Consider the following 16,262-nt stretch of genomic DNA (forward strand, 5'->3'; position numbering starts at 1 on the left):
GTCGCAAAGTGTTTGCGGGAACTGTAGCCAGTACTCCTGATTTATGAGAAAAGGCGTACAAGTTGCTGTGAATGCAAAACCAGCATTTCGTGTTTCTTTATGTTCTCCAAATGTATTAAAAGGTTACTTGAGGTTACTCAAGTATCTCATCATACTTTTTCAGCATGAGTAAATGCAACTTTGCTTTCACATGAGACAGTATACACTATCAAACTGTAGTGGTGGGGTTTTGGTTTTTGTATCTAATCCTGCTTTCTCATGTATCCAGAAGTATACGCCTCCCTCACGAATTAGTATCTCGACAGATTCCTACTTTCAACATACAACAAGAACACTCGTATTTTAAAATAAAAAAAAATTTGGCAAAGTTTTGGCAAATTTTTAAGATCTACAAACAAAGAATACTACACTCCTGTAAGTTCATGCTCACTTCTGTGCCTAAAGGCACATTGCAAGAAATGGTAAAATATACTTAATTTATCCCAAAAGATTGGGATTAAACGTTAACATTATTTTAAATTTGCTGTCACCTGTTGATCAGCAGGGAAAGAGGTGCAGTTTTCAGAGCTCTAAGTCTGACAGCCCCCTCTTGTGGTCATTATTTGACATTGCAAAGTTATAAAACTAGTCTTGTGTTGAATTTGGAAATGCTTTAATTCTTCATGTCAAGATGCTGAAAAACATTCCTCAGTGTTTTGGTCCATATTGACATGGTCATGCATCACAGAGTTGCTGCAGATTTGTTGGCTGCACATTCATGATAAGTATCTAATGTTCCACCACATCCCAAATGTGACTATCAAGACCATTTGAGTACAGTGAACTCATTGGCATGTTCAACAAACCAGTTTAAGATCATCTGAGCTTTGTGGCATTGTTGGTTATCCTGCTGGAAGCAGCAATCAGTAGATGTATACACTGTGGTCATACCCCCACATCACCATGCTGCACCACCAATAGAAGGTAGGATGAATTTATACTTTCTTGTCTGCTCCAAATTCTGACCCTAACGTTGAATGTTGCAGCAGATACCAAGACTCGTTAGATCCTTTTTCCAATTTTCTGTTATCCAAGTGAACCCATATGAACTGTAGCCTCACTTTTCTGTTTTTATCTAGCAAGAGTGGTGTGGTCTTCTGCCATCGTTTCAAGGTTCAACATGTTGATGCTCTTCTGCGTGCCTTACTTGTAAAAATGTTGTTATTTGAGCTGCTACTCAGTAATGACCTCGAGCATCAACTATTACTTCATATTTTCTGAAATATTCTCTGTAAACCTTAGAAATGTTTACTGGGAAAATCCATGCTAATCAGCAGTTTCTGAAATACTTTGACGAGCCTGATCTGGCACCATCAACCATACCATGTTCAAAGTCACTTAAATCCCACCTCCCCAATTGTGATGCTTGAGTGAAACTTCAGCAGGTTGTCTTGACTTGTTTCCGTGCAAGAATGCATGCCATATTGCCATGTGATTGGCGGCTCTGATGTTTGTTTAAAGGAGCAGCTAAACACTGGTCCCTTATACAGTGGATAATGAGTGTAAACACACACACATTGTAAGAATCAAAGGTTTAAACAGCTCTCAAAATGTCATTCAACAACATTTATGGTTTCGTGGCTTGGATGTTATGGGCTTGGATGATATTCAAGCCCTAACCCCCCCTTTGCTATTTCATTTATATTTATATTCCACCAAGATACTATGTCACAACTAAAAGTCACTGACTCAAAACTTCCTTCCAAGTGGACTAAAGATTAAGGATTCAGGTCTCTCCTTTAATTTTCATTCATCTGTTATAGCCTGTATATGTTGTATATTAATATTTGCAAAAAACAAAATAATAAAATAAAATCAGTAACATCAAAAGTAAAATATTGATCTCATAACAATAAAAAAATAAAAAGTGTTAGCCAGTATGCAAAGTATTGTTGTATTGATTAAATGTTCTCTGATACAATACCAGATGCACTGCATACTTTCATCATGTCATTTTCACTTACCTTAGAAGAGTAGAAACAGCATAGTGTAAGTTCACAAATGTGGCTTCAGGTATGATCCCGCATTTAGGTAATACAATAATATAATACTCGTTAAAAAATATCAGCTGTCAGTCATATCCATTTCTTTAATTTTGGTTTTTGTGTTTGACATTTAGGGATTTTGCATTCAAACTGAAGCTAAAGAACAGAGGCCACTGCTTTTAAAAAGGGGAAGAAAAAGTCAAGTTGAGACTTAACTGAGACACCGACAAAACAAAAACTGCCTGCAGTTAGCATAGCTACTTTAACTGTCATAGCCACTAGGCTGACTTCCACCCACAAATTTGTATCTCCTCAGAGCTAAAATCATCAGCACTCATTCTTTGCTTAATGGACACAATGTTCCCCTGGATGTCTTGTCACAGTAAAATAATGAGCAGGCAATTCTTTTTGCTTCAGTGACTCATGTACAGTCCAAACTTTCCCACTAAAGCCACAAGTGACATCTCTACGGGTTAACAAAGCTACCAGATCTACCAAAAACTAGCTGTACTTAAAAAAAGAAAGAAAAATCACAAAAAATGAGAACCTAGCATGGAAAGTAACAGTTTTTCTCTCACCCTGAGTCTATGCATGTGTCCTCCTTGCTTTCTTTCTTTCATTAAAACAGAAAACTTAAAAAAAAAAAAAAAAAAAAAGGTAAAAAGAGACCTCAAAGCATGTGTTTTTGTATTGGAGATACATAGAGCAGAACATAGTGCAAACTCACGTCTATGAGAACCACGCACAGCTGACCAGCGCTGTTCTGGCAACATAATTTAAGGTGATAATAAAATAAAAATTATTGATCACTGAATTTACTGCAGGTGTGCACGAGAATTCACCGGAACAGGGTTTGGGCATCAAAGACTTTCCAAATTCTCTTTGTCCCCCACAGTTTGCGTCACTGTTGTCATGTGGTTCTTTCCTTTAGTCCCATTTTTTCAGAGCTGTCTATTCACCTGACAGATCCATCCACCCACCCATCTACCCATCCATCCAAGAGTTCTGTATCAGCTCACAAAGTTTCTTTGCGCTTTCATTACTTCTGGTCCCTTCAGCAGGGTCACAGCTCTTCGGTGAACCAAGGCGCTCTGTCCTCGCTTTCACCTCAGGGTGCACTAAAAGGCCACAGACAGTGCATCTGAAGGTTAGGTGCTCCTGGTCGCTTTCCTGGTCCCTGACCCCAAGACTTTTAACCATGGCTCATGGATGCAAAGGTTATCTAACCTTCAGGAAGCAGCAAAGAGAGAGGGAGGGGATTCAGAGGGAAATGCAGAGACGAGGGAAAGAAATGGGATAAAGTAATTTAATTGCACTTTGTTGATTTATTGATCTAAATGCTAACCGAGTTAATAGAACGGGAGCATGATGTGAATGCTGTCAGTGGACTAGAAAACTTATGTCATGTGGCTGACTGCCTTTGACTCATAAACCGTGAGAAAATCCAGCACATTCAAGTGTGCCAAAAAAAGAGAACAACAACATTATGAAGCTTCGTGTATCTTCTATGCTTTGAATATCTATTGGATTGATTTGGGTTTTTTTCAGCAGGGCAACGTCACAAATTGTGACACACACTCAGCATTTTTATTGCACTGCATTGTTCATTACCAGGGTGGAAAGTAACAAAGTACAAATACTTTGTTACTGTACTTAAGTGCAATTTTTTGGTATCTGTATTTAACTTGAGAAGTTTTTTTTGTCAACTTATTCCTCTTGCTCCCTACATTTTAAACAAATATCTGTACTTTCAACTCATTACTCATTACTTTTGCTTTAACGCTGTTGGGGGTAGTTATTGTTTTATCACTGCGAGTACTCAAGTACTTTTTTACTTGAGTAAAGAACTTGAATCAGTACTTCAACTTTTAGTAGAGTATTTTTAACAGTAGTATCTATACTTCTACATAAGTACAGAATGTCTGTACTTTTCCCAGCCATCCATGAAAAGAGAACTTATTAAATTTAACAGCGGTAGAAGTTAGCAGGAAGTTAGCTTGCTAGTTTTCACCTAAACATGATATATCATGTTCTGACTGAGGGGTTTCTGAAAAAATTAAAACGTACAGCTCTGCTATCACAGAGAACATAAATGAAGACTAAACTGCAGTGACGCTTTGTAGGGTTACTGAAGTTGGGCTAGCTGGTATACAATGATGTACTACACGATCGCTAGCGACATAGCTATGTTAGCATAACATAAAAACAGTGAAGCTGGAGGATGAACACTAACTTTTTTCCACAAGTTAACGTGGAAAAATGAATGAATAGCATGTAGTAAAAACCGAGAGAGGCCGACAGTGATCACTGACTGTTTTTAGGGGCTTGTTGAGATTAAATAGAACAAGATGCAAAGCATTAAACCATGTTAAAAACACAACAGCCTTAGTAGTTTAGGCCTGGAAGCAGGTTTCATGTCATCACTTAGAGACCGGATTATACTGAGCATCTGATAGTTGTTTTAACTACATTCTGCAGGCCATTTTAAATCCAGTTTTGTTTGATCGATATTTAATATTCACAATTATTCAACTTTATTGTATTTATACTGATGCCAGGTTAATTTTTATCTTGTTATTATTATTTTTGGTCATGTTGTGTTCCGTTTTATTGATCTTATTTAAGCTTGTTGTCATATTTGTGTATACCTTAGGTATAACTGCTGTACTCAAGGTGTTTCCCACCTTTGAGATGAAAAAAGTATGTCTTTTGTTAAACGGGGGTTGTGACAACATTTTCCCCCAAAATATATTACAACTGGTTATATAAGTTTGTGCTGAGTTCTGTCTTGTTGAAATCATTGAAGACTGTTGATTGCTTTCAGCACTATCACCTCTAAACATACTCGAAAGCCATGAGGTAAAACTCATTTTACATGTTGGGGGTAAATTGAAAGAAATGTGTAAAACTGCTCATTGGCAAGACTGCCCTGCAATTATAAACTCAATTACTTTGGTGTTGTATAAATGGGCACGAGGGAAGTTTTTATCAGAAGAAAAGGGTGTAAAACATTTGATAATACATCTGAAAACTCAAAATTTATGCCCTACTTGCCATCCAGAGACCAGATCGGAGTTTTTGCCTTGCTAATTCTGGCCTCCAGAACTTGTGTTTGCCTAAAAATTCCCTGTTTAAAACTGGGCTGGTGTGGATATTTATATTCAATATTTACATATTATTCTGACTCAGGTTTATACTCAAGTTTTCGTATCATCATTAAGTTGTAAATGATGAGCAGAGGACAAACAAAACTGTGACTGGCAGACTAAATGTACAACCATGTTATAACAATTTAGTTTTAGTTTGTTTGATTAACCCCAACATTAACATTTCTGCCAACACAGAGTCCAGTGAACCATTGTCTTGAATAGTTTTCTAAACATGGAAGCTCAATAAAGTTAACCCATTTTAGCCTTGGGCATTTTAAGTGTGCAGTGTTTTCAACTGTAAAATTAAAATTAAATCAATAAAAAAAACTATAAAACTTGAATTGCTGCTGTATATTTCACTGCTCAGTTTAATACACTATTAATTCGTTCAGACTCTTTAACTAACATATATTGTGTAGTCTGGTGAGATGAGCAATCTGCTGACCTTCTGCAACTCCTCTCTCAGCCAAGAGGGAAGAGGCTGTCCGAGCCGGTGCAGCAGCTTTGACAGCTCCACGTTGTGTTCTCTGTAGTACCTGGAGAGATATGCCCGTGCCTGAAGAGAGTAGCACGATGAGAGACGATGAAAGAATGAAAATAGAGAAGACCAAGAGAAGGGGGAGTAAGGGAGACAAAGAGGCAGCAACACAAATAGGAACAGTTAGTCCATCAGGATTCGATACGTTGTAGATTGGAAAGACAACACAGGAAAATAAAGAAATAGGAAGGAAAGCAGAAAAGGTATTGGGTGAAAAGAGGAAAAGAAGCACAAGAGGAGGAAAAGGGGTTGAAAAGGAGGGATATGTAGAGGCATTTTGGGAAGAGACAAACAATAAAAGCGAGACAGGGGGAGAGATATATATAGAGAGAGATTAATGATGAGCCACACACCAAGATCAGTTTATTTCTCCTCTGTAGGACTTTAGGGCCACTAAGTGCCAAGTGGTACCAACAGAGCTAAAAAATGAAGTTATAAAGGGAAGAAAATTACATGAAGGATGCATGAGATCCATTATTTCTCTCGCCCCCTGTGTGAATTCCTCATCTCTCTACTTCTCTTGTCTCCCCAGTACTACCTCCACCTCCTCCCTCCCCATCCCTGCTTTGCCCTCTACCTCCGTCCCCCTGGTGGAAACTCAGAAACAGTTTAATTATAGGCGACAGTGAGGCGCAGCCATTAGCCATGTGTGAGTACATGTGGGAAGACAAATTGCATCTATGTGTTTGTCTTCACGTGAGAGCAAATGTGTGATTCATTGTCTGCAGGTCTGGTCTCCTCTGTGGAATCAGTAGCCAGGACAAAGATTTATGGATTGGATTTTCTCCTTCCACCTTCATCCCACTCTCTCTCTCTCTCTCTCACACACACACAGAGGTTGTGTCACTATCGAGTCCTCATGATTAGGTTGTAAGTTTCTGGCTAGATCTGATTGGGTGACAGTTTCCATCCAATGCTGAGTCCTGTGGGAAATTTTGCCACAATGATAGAGGGGATTGTGGGCTGTCACTGTCAATCAGTCTGGCAGCAATTTTTTTCTTTTTTGTACATCTTTTTCAAACATTTCATTCAGGGAGTATGTAAGTACTTTCATGAGCATAATATGTTCTAATTAAAGTAAAAACCATCTTACCTCTGGCTCCATAGAGGGGTACTTCCTTCCTTTGCTTTTCCCCAAACATTTAGTCTTTCCTCCATCCAGGAGCTGGCACCAAAAGCCCTTCTGAGGGTCAAAGCTGTGACAATAGGAAAAAAAAAATTAAATACTTAAAAAAATAAACCTCAGTGCTGCTGTCAAGGCCATCCTATTTAGAAGTGCTCCATTTTTTAGAAGCTACAGCTGAAAAAGAGGACACATCTTATTCGCACAAACTAAACATCTTTTCTGTCATCATCATCTATGTTATGCCCACTCTCTCTTCACCTTTCCTGCTCTCTCGTCGTCTTAACGGAGTCACGCAGTAGGAAGAAGTACAGTTTATTGATTGGTTAATACAGTAATCCTCTTCTGCGGTAGAAAAAGAAATACGGGAATATGCATAGGCTATAGCCTGTTTATTCACTGGAACGGTTTCTGTTTTCTACGTAAAAAAAGAAAAGGCCCTGGAGCACGCAAGTTAGAACCATTAAATGGTATGTTTGTTTAATCCACTTTAACCAATCCATATTTATGGCATTGCATTTAAGATGTCATGTGTCTTATATTCAGCAGCAAACAGCTAATACTTGCTCATTGTGACAGAAACAACTGCAAGGACAACTGCAAGACGTTCCTGACTGCCATGAATAAGAGGTAAATGATCAGGCACAGAGTGGCTAATTGCAATCTGATAGAAGAGGTAGTGTCACAGGTAAATGAATGTGCTGCTTTTGGCCACTTTGTGACCTCAGTATCATTTCTCCACCCTGTGTTACATTTTCCTTGTGAGTTTTGTTGAAATTAGAACACTGAGAAAAAAAAGAGCATTGCACCCCCTCCCTGTTTTTTAATACAAGAAGATAGTGGGTGACCTTCACAGCAAAGTGCCTTTGTGAATTACTGTACTCTGCTGGAGGGATTGGACTACTTTTGCAAAACTCATTCCCCAATAGATTTTGATGGTGGTGGTGGAGCGTGCTCTCTGAGGCGTCAGGCAAAGATCTTCAACTGGGTTGACATCATGCCATAACGTACGATCCATCAAACCATTCAGGGACCCCTCGTGCTCTGGACAGGAGTATAATCACTATGAAAGAAACCAATTTCCACCAGAATAGGAAAAAAATGACTCATCAAATACACAGAAAAACTTGAATATTGATCTGCAGTGACTCTTTCCTGTAAGGGGCATGTAGATACAAATTATGCTGATAATAGCATAACAACGCCATCAGAACCCTTGACTGTATGGCTCAAAGATTCTGATATTTTCGATAGTTTGGCACGTGTCAATATCTGGGCATGTACACCACTGATGGCAACCTATCTCAGAAGTAGGTAGATTTCATATTAATCTACCTGATGTCTAATCTTATAGCTCTTCAAATAATAATAAAAACATTAGTAAAACATCCAATTTTGTGAATGTGGCCATTTACCGATAAGGAACTTATATCTTGAGATTCAAATAACATTAAAACCAGCCAATCCAACATGATAACCCCCGCAAAACTGTCCAGCAGAAGATCATGTAACACAATAAAACCCAATGTGTTGTCCTAGCCTCCACACTTCATATAGACCTGCCCCACAATGCACAGGACACATGGGATCAGCTGCCAAAGGATTCCTGTGTCCATAACCTGACCAGTCAGAACTATATATTTTTTAAAACAATACTAGATCGTTTTAGTTTCATGGAAGATTTTTGTCGATTACAGTAGCACAAATAAAGAGATAAAAGAGGTGAAAAGGAGATAAATTTAAAACAAGATGCATATTATTGTTAACTGCTTTTGACAGTGGATATGATTGAAAGATGCAAATATTTTCTTTATTTGCATGCATCAGCGGGTATAGAAGTATAAAAAAAAAGAGTTAAGTGGTTCTTCTTCAGTTTTCCTCTGACAGGACAGGAGGAAGAAATGAAAGGGGGATTAAATAAATAGGCTCCAGCGTTGAGGATCTGTCAGACTGCTGCCATGTCAAAAGAATGAGAAGGAGAAAAGAAAGATTAGGCTTTTGTGTAAGTCGGTCTTCAGCCAAAACACAACCTCGCAAGCGCACACGCAGCTTCCTTATTATTCTGTCAAAATGCATCTCTTTACAAATTATTTGTATGCATGTGGGTGTGTGATCCAAGACAGATGCACTCTGTCCCAATCTGAGCTACAAATTCTAGATGTCCCTGTCTGTAGACTCGAGGGCTTGCAAGCAGATTGCATTCTGATGAGTGGTGCTTGAGAAATAAACAGTTTAACGCTCCTCCAAAACATAAAGGTCAAATGCAACATCTCTAATGGAGAATGAGTTGAAACAGGAGCATCCACAGGCGGAAGCTAATTCTCTTAAGTTATGTACATTAAGACTCATTTTTGTCCACGCGCCACATACAGCTAAATTTGAGCTCAAGTGGGCTGGAGCAGTTGTACTACTATATAATAATTTAACAAAAATCAATTATTTAATGAATAATCTATTTTGAAAAACAGGCACTATATGATAGTGGACTGTCCAGGATGCACCCTGCCTCTAGGCCTGTGAGAGCTGGGATAGGCCCCAGCCCCTCTGTAATCCTCAACTGGTTAAGTGGAAGAAGCTGTATGGAAGTGTGGATGGATGGATGTTATTGAACAGCCAACATGTCTTGAAAAGTGCCACTCTATTATCATTACAAAGCAACACAACAAGGACCCTCTTTGGCTATGGCAAACCATCTGCAACATCTTTGCCACAATAATAAGTCAGCTCTCACAACTGCTCTCTTGATCATTTCTTAATGTTTTTCTGCACAATCATTCCAGCTGCAAACAAACAAACAAACAAACCAGTAAGAAGTCCAAAAGAAATTATGCTTTTTTTCTCTGCGATTTTCACACTTTTAAAAACCATCTAGTGGGCCAGATTGCATCCAGCCAGCCTGTGTTGTTATCCCAGTTCGATTGACATATTTTAGGCAGCTCAACCAACATATTAGATGTACTCGTCTCTGAAAACATTTGATATGCAGTGTATTATATCGATCTGCGTGATTAAAAATGAACCTGGGGTCATTTTAGTGACTACACGTGAAAAGAAATTTGAGCACATACGTGTAACATGCTGTATTTGAGGTTGCAAACAGCATACATTGGCTACACAATTGAAACCATCTTTCTGACTTGCTTGGTGCACATGCCTTTTTTATCTGCTGTGAAAGACTGCAATGGATGTGTTCATTACTTATCTTGGTAACTGGCACTGTTGTCGTTGCTATTTTAGTTCTTTTGGATTGACACTGTGCAGCAGACTTACCCTTTTTTTTTATTCAGGCAGCTGAAACACAAAATACTCAAGCAGCAGATACAGTATGTGAGGACAGCTACTGTCCTGTGTTTAAAGAAGGTGGAAGCTTCACCAGCTGAATAGCTTTTACCAAAAATATGCATTAATTATTCCCTTCTTTCTTGCACAAATACATCTAGAAATGTGGTACACAGTGATTATGTAATTCTTACATACTTGTTCAGAAATATACATACACAATACTTTCATGTCTAATGTCTAATTGCATTACTTCCAAAATGCAAGTAATGCAATTAGACATTAATATACCCAATGATGGGGTGTGATATCACTAAGTGTGGCCCAAAGGTAAACATCTAATAGTATTTGCAAATCAGAATATTTCAGACTTCCTCAACAAATTTAAAGCATTAAAAATATTTTGTTATTTGTTAATTTGCCATTGCACTAAAAAAGTATTCACCTCTCTCTTATGCACATAAACTTCTTCTATCATTCTACTGCCATTTTACTCTTTAAGGTTTACATTCTCATTTATATCTTGTGTCCATCTACACATATCCTCATACACCAGGGATGTCAAATTCATTTTGTAACGTGAGCCAATGTATCCCACTTTGATCTTATGCGGGCTGAACCAAAGTCCCCTTTCTGTCCATGAAAAGAAATATAATTTATAAAAATATCTCAGTGTAAAAACCCACCTCTATTTCTTTTCTACACCATAAAGAAATGCTGATGTAGCAAACCAAATACATTTATCAGTTTATCAGCTTGGGGCTAAATTGTATGAACTGTGTTAAAATTACAGAAATGAATTCTTGTAGCTCACTGACTTGATTGTCCTGTAATTATAAAATGGCAAGTTTTTGTTAATTCAGCGAAAATTCCGTTTTTTTTCCTGTGGGTACAGTGTAAAAAATTGAAATTTCAATACTAGATAGTGAAAAACATTCATGTTGAGTATCATTTAATTGTTTATCTGTTATTTAATTCTGTTGATATATATGCATAGCCATGGTGGAGGTCTTTATCAACAGGAAAACTCGTGAAAATAGTCCAAAATCGATTCCCTGCTTCACATTTTCCAAAACTGTCCAGTGGTCTGGATTGGAGTCTCTCTAATAAGCACACAAACTCCAAGGTTGACCTTTAATGACTCTTAAGCAACAGGCATATGATGTCACTGTTGTGTTTTTTTCAGAGAATGACACCACTTGGCAGGCTGTCCCCACCGTTCACCAGTAGATGTCAGGCTTCACACAAATTTGGAGTAGGGTCTTGTTATGGGTTTAATTTGTTTAAATATTTCCACCTCGGTGCACACTCGGTTACTCCAGCATGCCAGAGATGGAAGACAGTCATGACTGACACTAAGAAAAAACAGAGAGTCAGCGAGATACTGTGGGAGAGACTTACGTAAGGGCCTGGGAGTAGTTGAAATGGGGAGTGACACCAAGGAACTTCTGAACTTCATCCATCACTGCTGCAGGGTCAGTTCTCAGCTGATGGCCATCTATGATCATCAACTACACACAGATGCAATCATGTGCTCAGATCTGAACTCTGACTTTTAACACTTTAAAGCTTGAACCATAGAATAGTTGCCACAAAATTCAATTTTTATTTTTTTAATGTTTATTTATTATTTAATTCTGACAAATAAAAAATGATCATATGTTAATTAGCATATATGAATTTTAAATTGCATCATATTCGCTACATCCAGCAGTTTTTTTCTTTCTTTTTTTTGCAAATGTCTTATGCAATTTATTTAGTTTTGAACTTTTATTTGTTTACTATTCATGCATCAAATATGACACACTAGGCATTTAGGGGTTAAGACCAATTTACTTAAATTTTTTTCATAAGCTGAATCAATAATTTCTCATTTTGTCAAAGCAAAATCTAATCACTAAAATGAAGACACGACTACCATTGTTTCAGCCATGTCTTTTTACGACAATCACAATTCACAGAGAGCTGTTAAGAAGCTAATCTCACTTCTTATTTACTTTTTTCAAGTGCATAGCCCTGTGTCTGTGTCTTTGCATACCTGGTTAGCAGGGTAGTACGTGAGCCACCTCTCTAGGTGTGTAGAGTACAGACCAGGGATGAGACAGCGGTTCTGCAGGGAGCGCAGCTCGGCTGGCGCACCCTTTTTCGCACTGATGACATCATAGAAGGTGAAGCGCAGGGCTGTATGGTCCTCGTGAGCCCTCTGATGCTGGAGAAGGATCACAACTCCCAAATGAGCTTCACAGAATACTCTGGACGATTAATACGTTCACACCTTTTGTGTGAGAGCGTGTTTTCATTGTGGTCAGTGATATAACATTTACGCTGGCACATAGTTGACATTCATATCTCATTAATTAAGCAGGCTTAAGGAAAAGATATCGGGATCTTGTGACATTTCCTGTAATGATATTCATAGATAAATATATCGATAATTAGGCTCATTAACTCTGTGCATGCAAGCGACTCCAAGCACAGTCTTGGATAAAGAACTCAATTTTAAATCAATACAGAGATGCAGCAGATGAAGCAGGCAACTGTAGCAAGTTTTTTTTAAAAATAAGTGAGCAGGCAAAAGCATCTAATGTATTCTGTGTGTGTTTGTGCACAGTACTTACCTGATACCAGCTGTAGGCCCTGTCAGAAGGGTTGATGAGCAGGGTGATGATCTTGGCCTTGGGTAGCAGGGCAGCAGCTCGCCGTGGGGTCTCCTCTGAGGGGAAATAGTTGGCGCTCTTCTCAAATAGGAAGTCTGTGCTAACATTGGAGGGCACGGGGAAAAACTCCATGTACCTGAGGCAGTAGACACAGGGAAAATTAAGTAGTCATATAAACATATGCACACACTCAAGACGTACCCCTCATGCACAAGCATTAATCATCACTGCAAACTCACCCAGCCGCATTTAAGCAGTTTTTTTTTCAAAGTCACTTCTAAAGTCACAAAGTTACAGCCTTTACAGCTCAGACAATGATCCTGAAATAAACACGATATATTTTAAACTGTGTTTAATGAAAAATTTTCACAGTCAGGTCTTTATGGATGACTTTGGAGAATGCACCAGCTGTGTCTCTGTCAGCTAAGCAACCCATTTATGGGTCAATTTAGGCAGCCATATGTCTGTTGGCTTATGTTTGCAGACTTAAAAAGATCATTTGGAAGACGCTGCTAAACTGCTTAATGGATCACTCGAGTCTGCAAGACATAGGACAATCCATAACAACTTCACAAAAAGGCTTGCAATCTTTCATTTCACCTTAAGCACTGACTAATAAAAGGCAAAGACAACAAACAGAGGTTAGGCTGTGTGTGTGTGTGTGTGTGTGTGTGTGTGTGTGTGTGTGTGTGTGTGTGTGTGTGTGTGTGTGTGTGTTTGTGCTTGTTCTTACCAGTCAATTCCTTTGTGGTAGTTGTTGGTATTGAAGAACTGGACCTCCTCATAAGTCTTTGGACTTGGGAAATTGCTGGAGATGGAGGGATGCATGAGTAGGAAGAGATAAAGTGCTGTCGTTCCTGGAAGAAAGGGCATAATTCATAACTGGCTTGTGTGTGTGTGAGTGTGTGTGTTCATCAGTGTGTGTGAGAGCTGTCATCCACTGATCCATACTGGATGAGTTTTCCCTCCGCAAGATTTATATCTTGCTGAGAACTGATTATGTGAATGTGTGTGTGTGTGTGTGTAGTGATCATAGGCCTTCCCATCAAATGATTTAAAACCATTTGACACCAATCAGCACTGGGGCTCTGGTCGTGCCCTCTGTCTCGCCCTGAGCAGCTCTTTTCACCCAGTCCCCCTCACACTATCTCATGCACAATCCTGCTATTTTTCCTTCAAGTCTTTTTTCCTGTTTGTTCCAACATCTCTGACTTACCCTCTAACAAAATGAGGATGTAGAGGGTTGTAATTATTGTTGTTTGGTTGCTAATGTTGCTATAATGACCCCCTCCTCCCATTTGGGAGATTATCACCTGGTTAATGAGCGGCTAGAACCTCCTAACCTTTCACACCAAACAGCAGCAATTAGAGGACTTAACTCAGGACTTGTGTAATGTATACACACTACCTTGTTTTTAAGTCTTTGAAGGACCCCCAGTGAAAGAAAAAGGAAAAAAGGGAGAGGTTCTCTATCTGTGCATCTAAAGTAGATCACATGTGGGTGGAAGAAAGGTGGTAAGAGCCTCCTCCTTTGTCTGCCTCTGACAGGACCACAAGAGCGAGGGGGGATTAAATGAATAGGCTCTGATGTGGTAGTTCCAGACACCTGGGCACACAGAAGCAGTCTCTTTGTTGTTTGTGCATGTCTGATTGTGGGCTTTTTTTCTGCATCTTTACCTGTTTTCTGTGGTCCTATTACCATGAACTTGGGTAATCTGTCACAGGTTTTTTCTTTAGACCAGATGTCTTTATGTCGCTTGTCATCACACGGGTTCTACATCACAGAAAAAAAGGGATTAGAGGTTAAAGCAATCATGCACATATTATACACAGAAACACAAACATGCCCCTGAAAATCCATACCACAGAGGATTTGCAGCACAAAAAGGAGGAGATAAGCATTTGTTTTTGTTTTATGCATACTGCTCATAAGTCACTACAAATTTGTGTAAGCTTATATACTGTACACTCTCAAACAGTACTATTAAAAGCATCATATTTGAAGAAAAAACCTTGATATTTGTAATATTTAAACAAAAATCATGATCATACGCAAGCAAAAACAATTACAATCAACCAAAGCAAATACCACCTAAGTAGTGTTTTCTGACCATGACATTACTAATCTAATTTCAGATCATTTGTACATCTGAATATTTCAGGATTTCTTTTTCTTTGTCCTCCAGAATATGTTTTAATCTTAGTAATAAGAACATCTTATTACTCCCAACAGCACCGATAAAACCGTACAAATGCAAGGAGCAATACAAGTCCATACCTGTAGGAAAATACCATAGCAAACACACCTGCCAGAGTGGGTTTCTTTGTTCAGGAAAGAGCTGAAAGTATTTGTGTGCAAGCTGGAGCGGCGGGAGGGTGTGAAGCTTCAGGTTCGTCCATGAGCGAAGGAAGGAGGCCAGGTGGACAAATGTGTAGAGCCCCAGTCGATCATTGCCGTAGTTAGATAGGTGGGTCATGAATATACTTATCTGGAAAGGACACAGGCAGAGAAGGTGGTGGTGGAGAGGGAAAGGATGTAAATAGAGAGTGGGAAATATGTACTTATTATATTTTGTAAAATTGAGATAAAGTCAAAAAACCATTTCCCAAGTTCCCCATGTTTGTTGATGTTGGTGCAGTGGAAAGCAAACAGATTATTTCTCAGAGTGCGATGGCTTTAAATTCCCTAACAGAGCAGCTGTCCAGCAAGTATAAATATTTGCTATCACTTTGCAAAGTGACACAGTCACTTTTGTTATGTAAGATTGTACATTAACTTTTAGCACAACGCTGCTTTCAAGTACAAAGAGGCAAACAGATAAAGTGAAACTGATGTATTCACCACTCCTAGATAAAGCTGAGGAGGCAGCACAATGCTCCTCGTAGCCACCGGGTGATCGGAAAGATGCACCTACACATGGGGGAGTGTTTCAGATTGTGTTCACAACAGTGAATGTCTGTGAGGAAGAAGGTAAGACTCAGAGGGAGCGAAGGAGCGATAGTGTGCTGGTCCGGGCTATCTGTCCACGGCTCAGTGCTTTTATAGGCTGATCAAAGAGACAAGCTAAGATAGCTGCTACAGACAAATGCACGCGAGTCAGTGTGCGCACATAAACTCACACACACATGCTTCTTTTGTGATTGCACAGAGCTTGAGAATGTGTCCGGATGAAACGGTAACATCAGCCATTAAGGTATGAATTATTTGTTGAATGTGAGCTTGTGTGTCAGTATGGATGAATAAATGTGTCTGTGTAGAACACACACACACACACACACACACACACACACACACACACACACACACACACAGCCATGTATCTATGATTTCTTTAGACCACATTGATTTCTTGGAGACTAACAATAACTATGATATAACCATAGCTATAAAGTGTTGCCTTAATTAAAACCTCTCTTTACCCCAACCATAACCCGAACCTTACTACAACCTCAAAACAACCTCGCCTTTAAAATACATCACATTACAGAGTT

General features: G+C 39.0%; 1 protein-coding gene across 2 annotated transcripts in view; it reads right to left on the reverse strand.

Moving 5' to 3' along the window:
* Positions 1-2,108: 2,108 nt before the first annotated feature.
* Positions 2,109-16,262, reverse strand: part of ndst3 (N-deacetylase/N-sulfotransferase (heparan glucosaminyl) 3) — a 48,303-nt gene continuing 34,149 nt past the window's right edge. The window contains exons 7-15 of one of the 2 annotated variants that reach the window (XM_004549531.3): positions 15,077-15,259; positions 14,448-14,544; positions 13,504-13,627; positions 12,732-12,906; positions 12,152-12,322; positions 11,515-11,624; positions 6,805-6,907; positions 5,619-5,729; positions 2,109-3,246 (exon numbers count right to left, since the gene is read on the reverse strand). In XM_004549531.3, the coding sequence (XP_004549588.3) occupies positions 3,217-3,246; positions 5,619-5,729; positions 6,805-6,907; positions 11,515-11,624; positions 12,152-12,322; positions 12,732-12,906; positions 13,504-13,627; positions 14,448-14,544; positions 15,077-15,259 (1,104 nt within the window). In that variant the 3' untranslated portion in view covers positions 2,109-3,216. Of the gene's footprint in view, positions 3,252-5,618; positions 5,730-6,804; positions 6,908-11,514; positions 11,625-12,151; positions 12,323-12,731; positions 12,907-13,503; positions 13,628-14,447; positions 14,545-15,076; positions 15,260-16,262 lie in introns of both variants that reach the window. The other variant, XM_004549532.3, reaches the window with a different exon arrangement.

Source organism: Maylandia zebra, linkage group LG6, assembly GCF_041146795.1.
Source record: "Maylandia zebra isolate NMK-2024a linkage group LG6, Mzebra_GT3a, whole genome shotgun sequence".
NCBI lineage: Eukaryota > Metazoa > Chordata > Actinopteri > Cichliformes > Cichlidae > Maylandia > Maylandia zebra.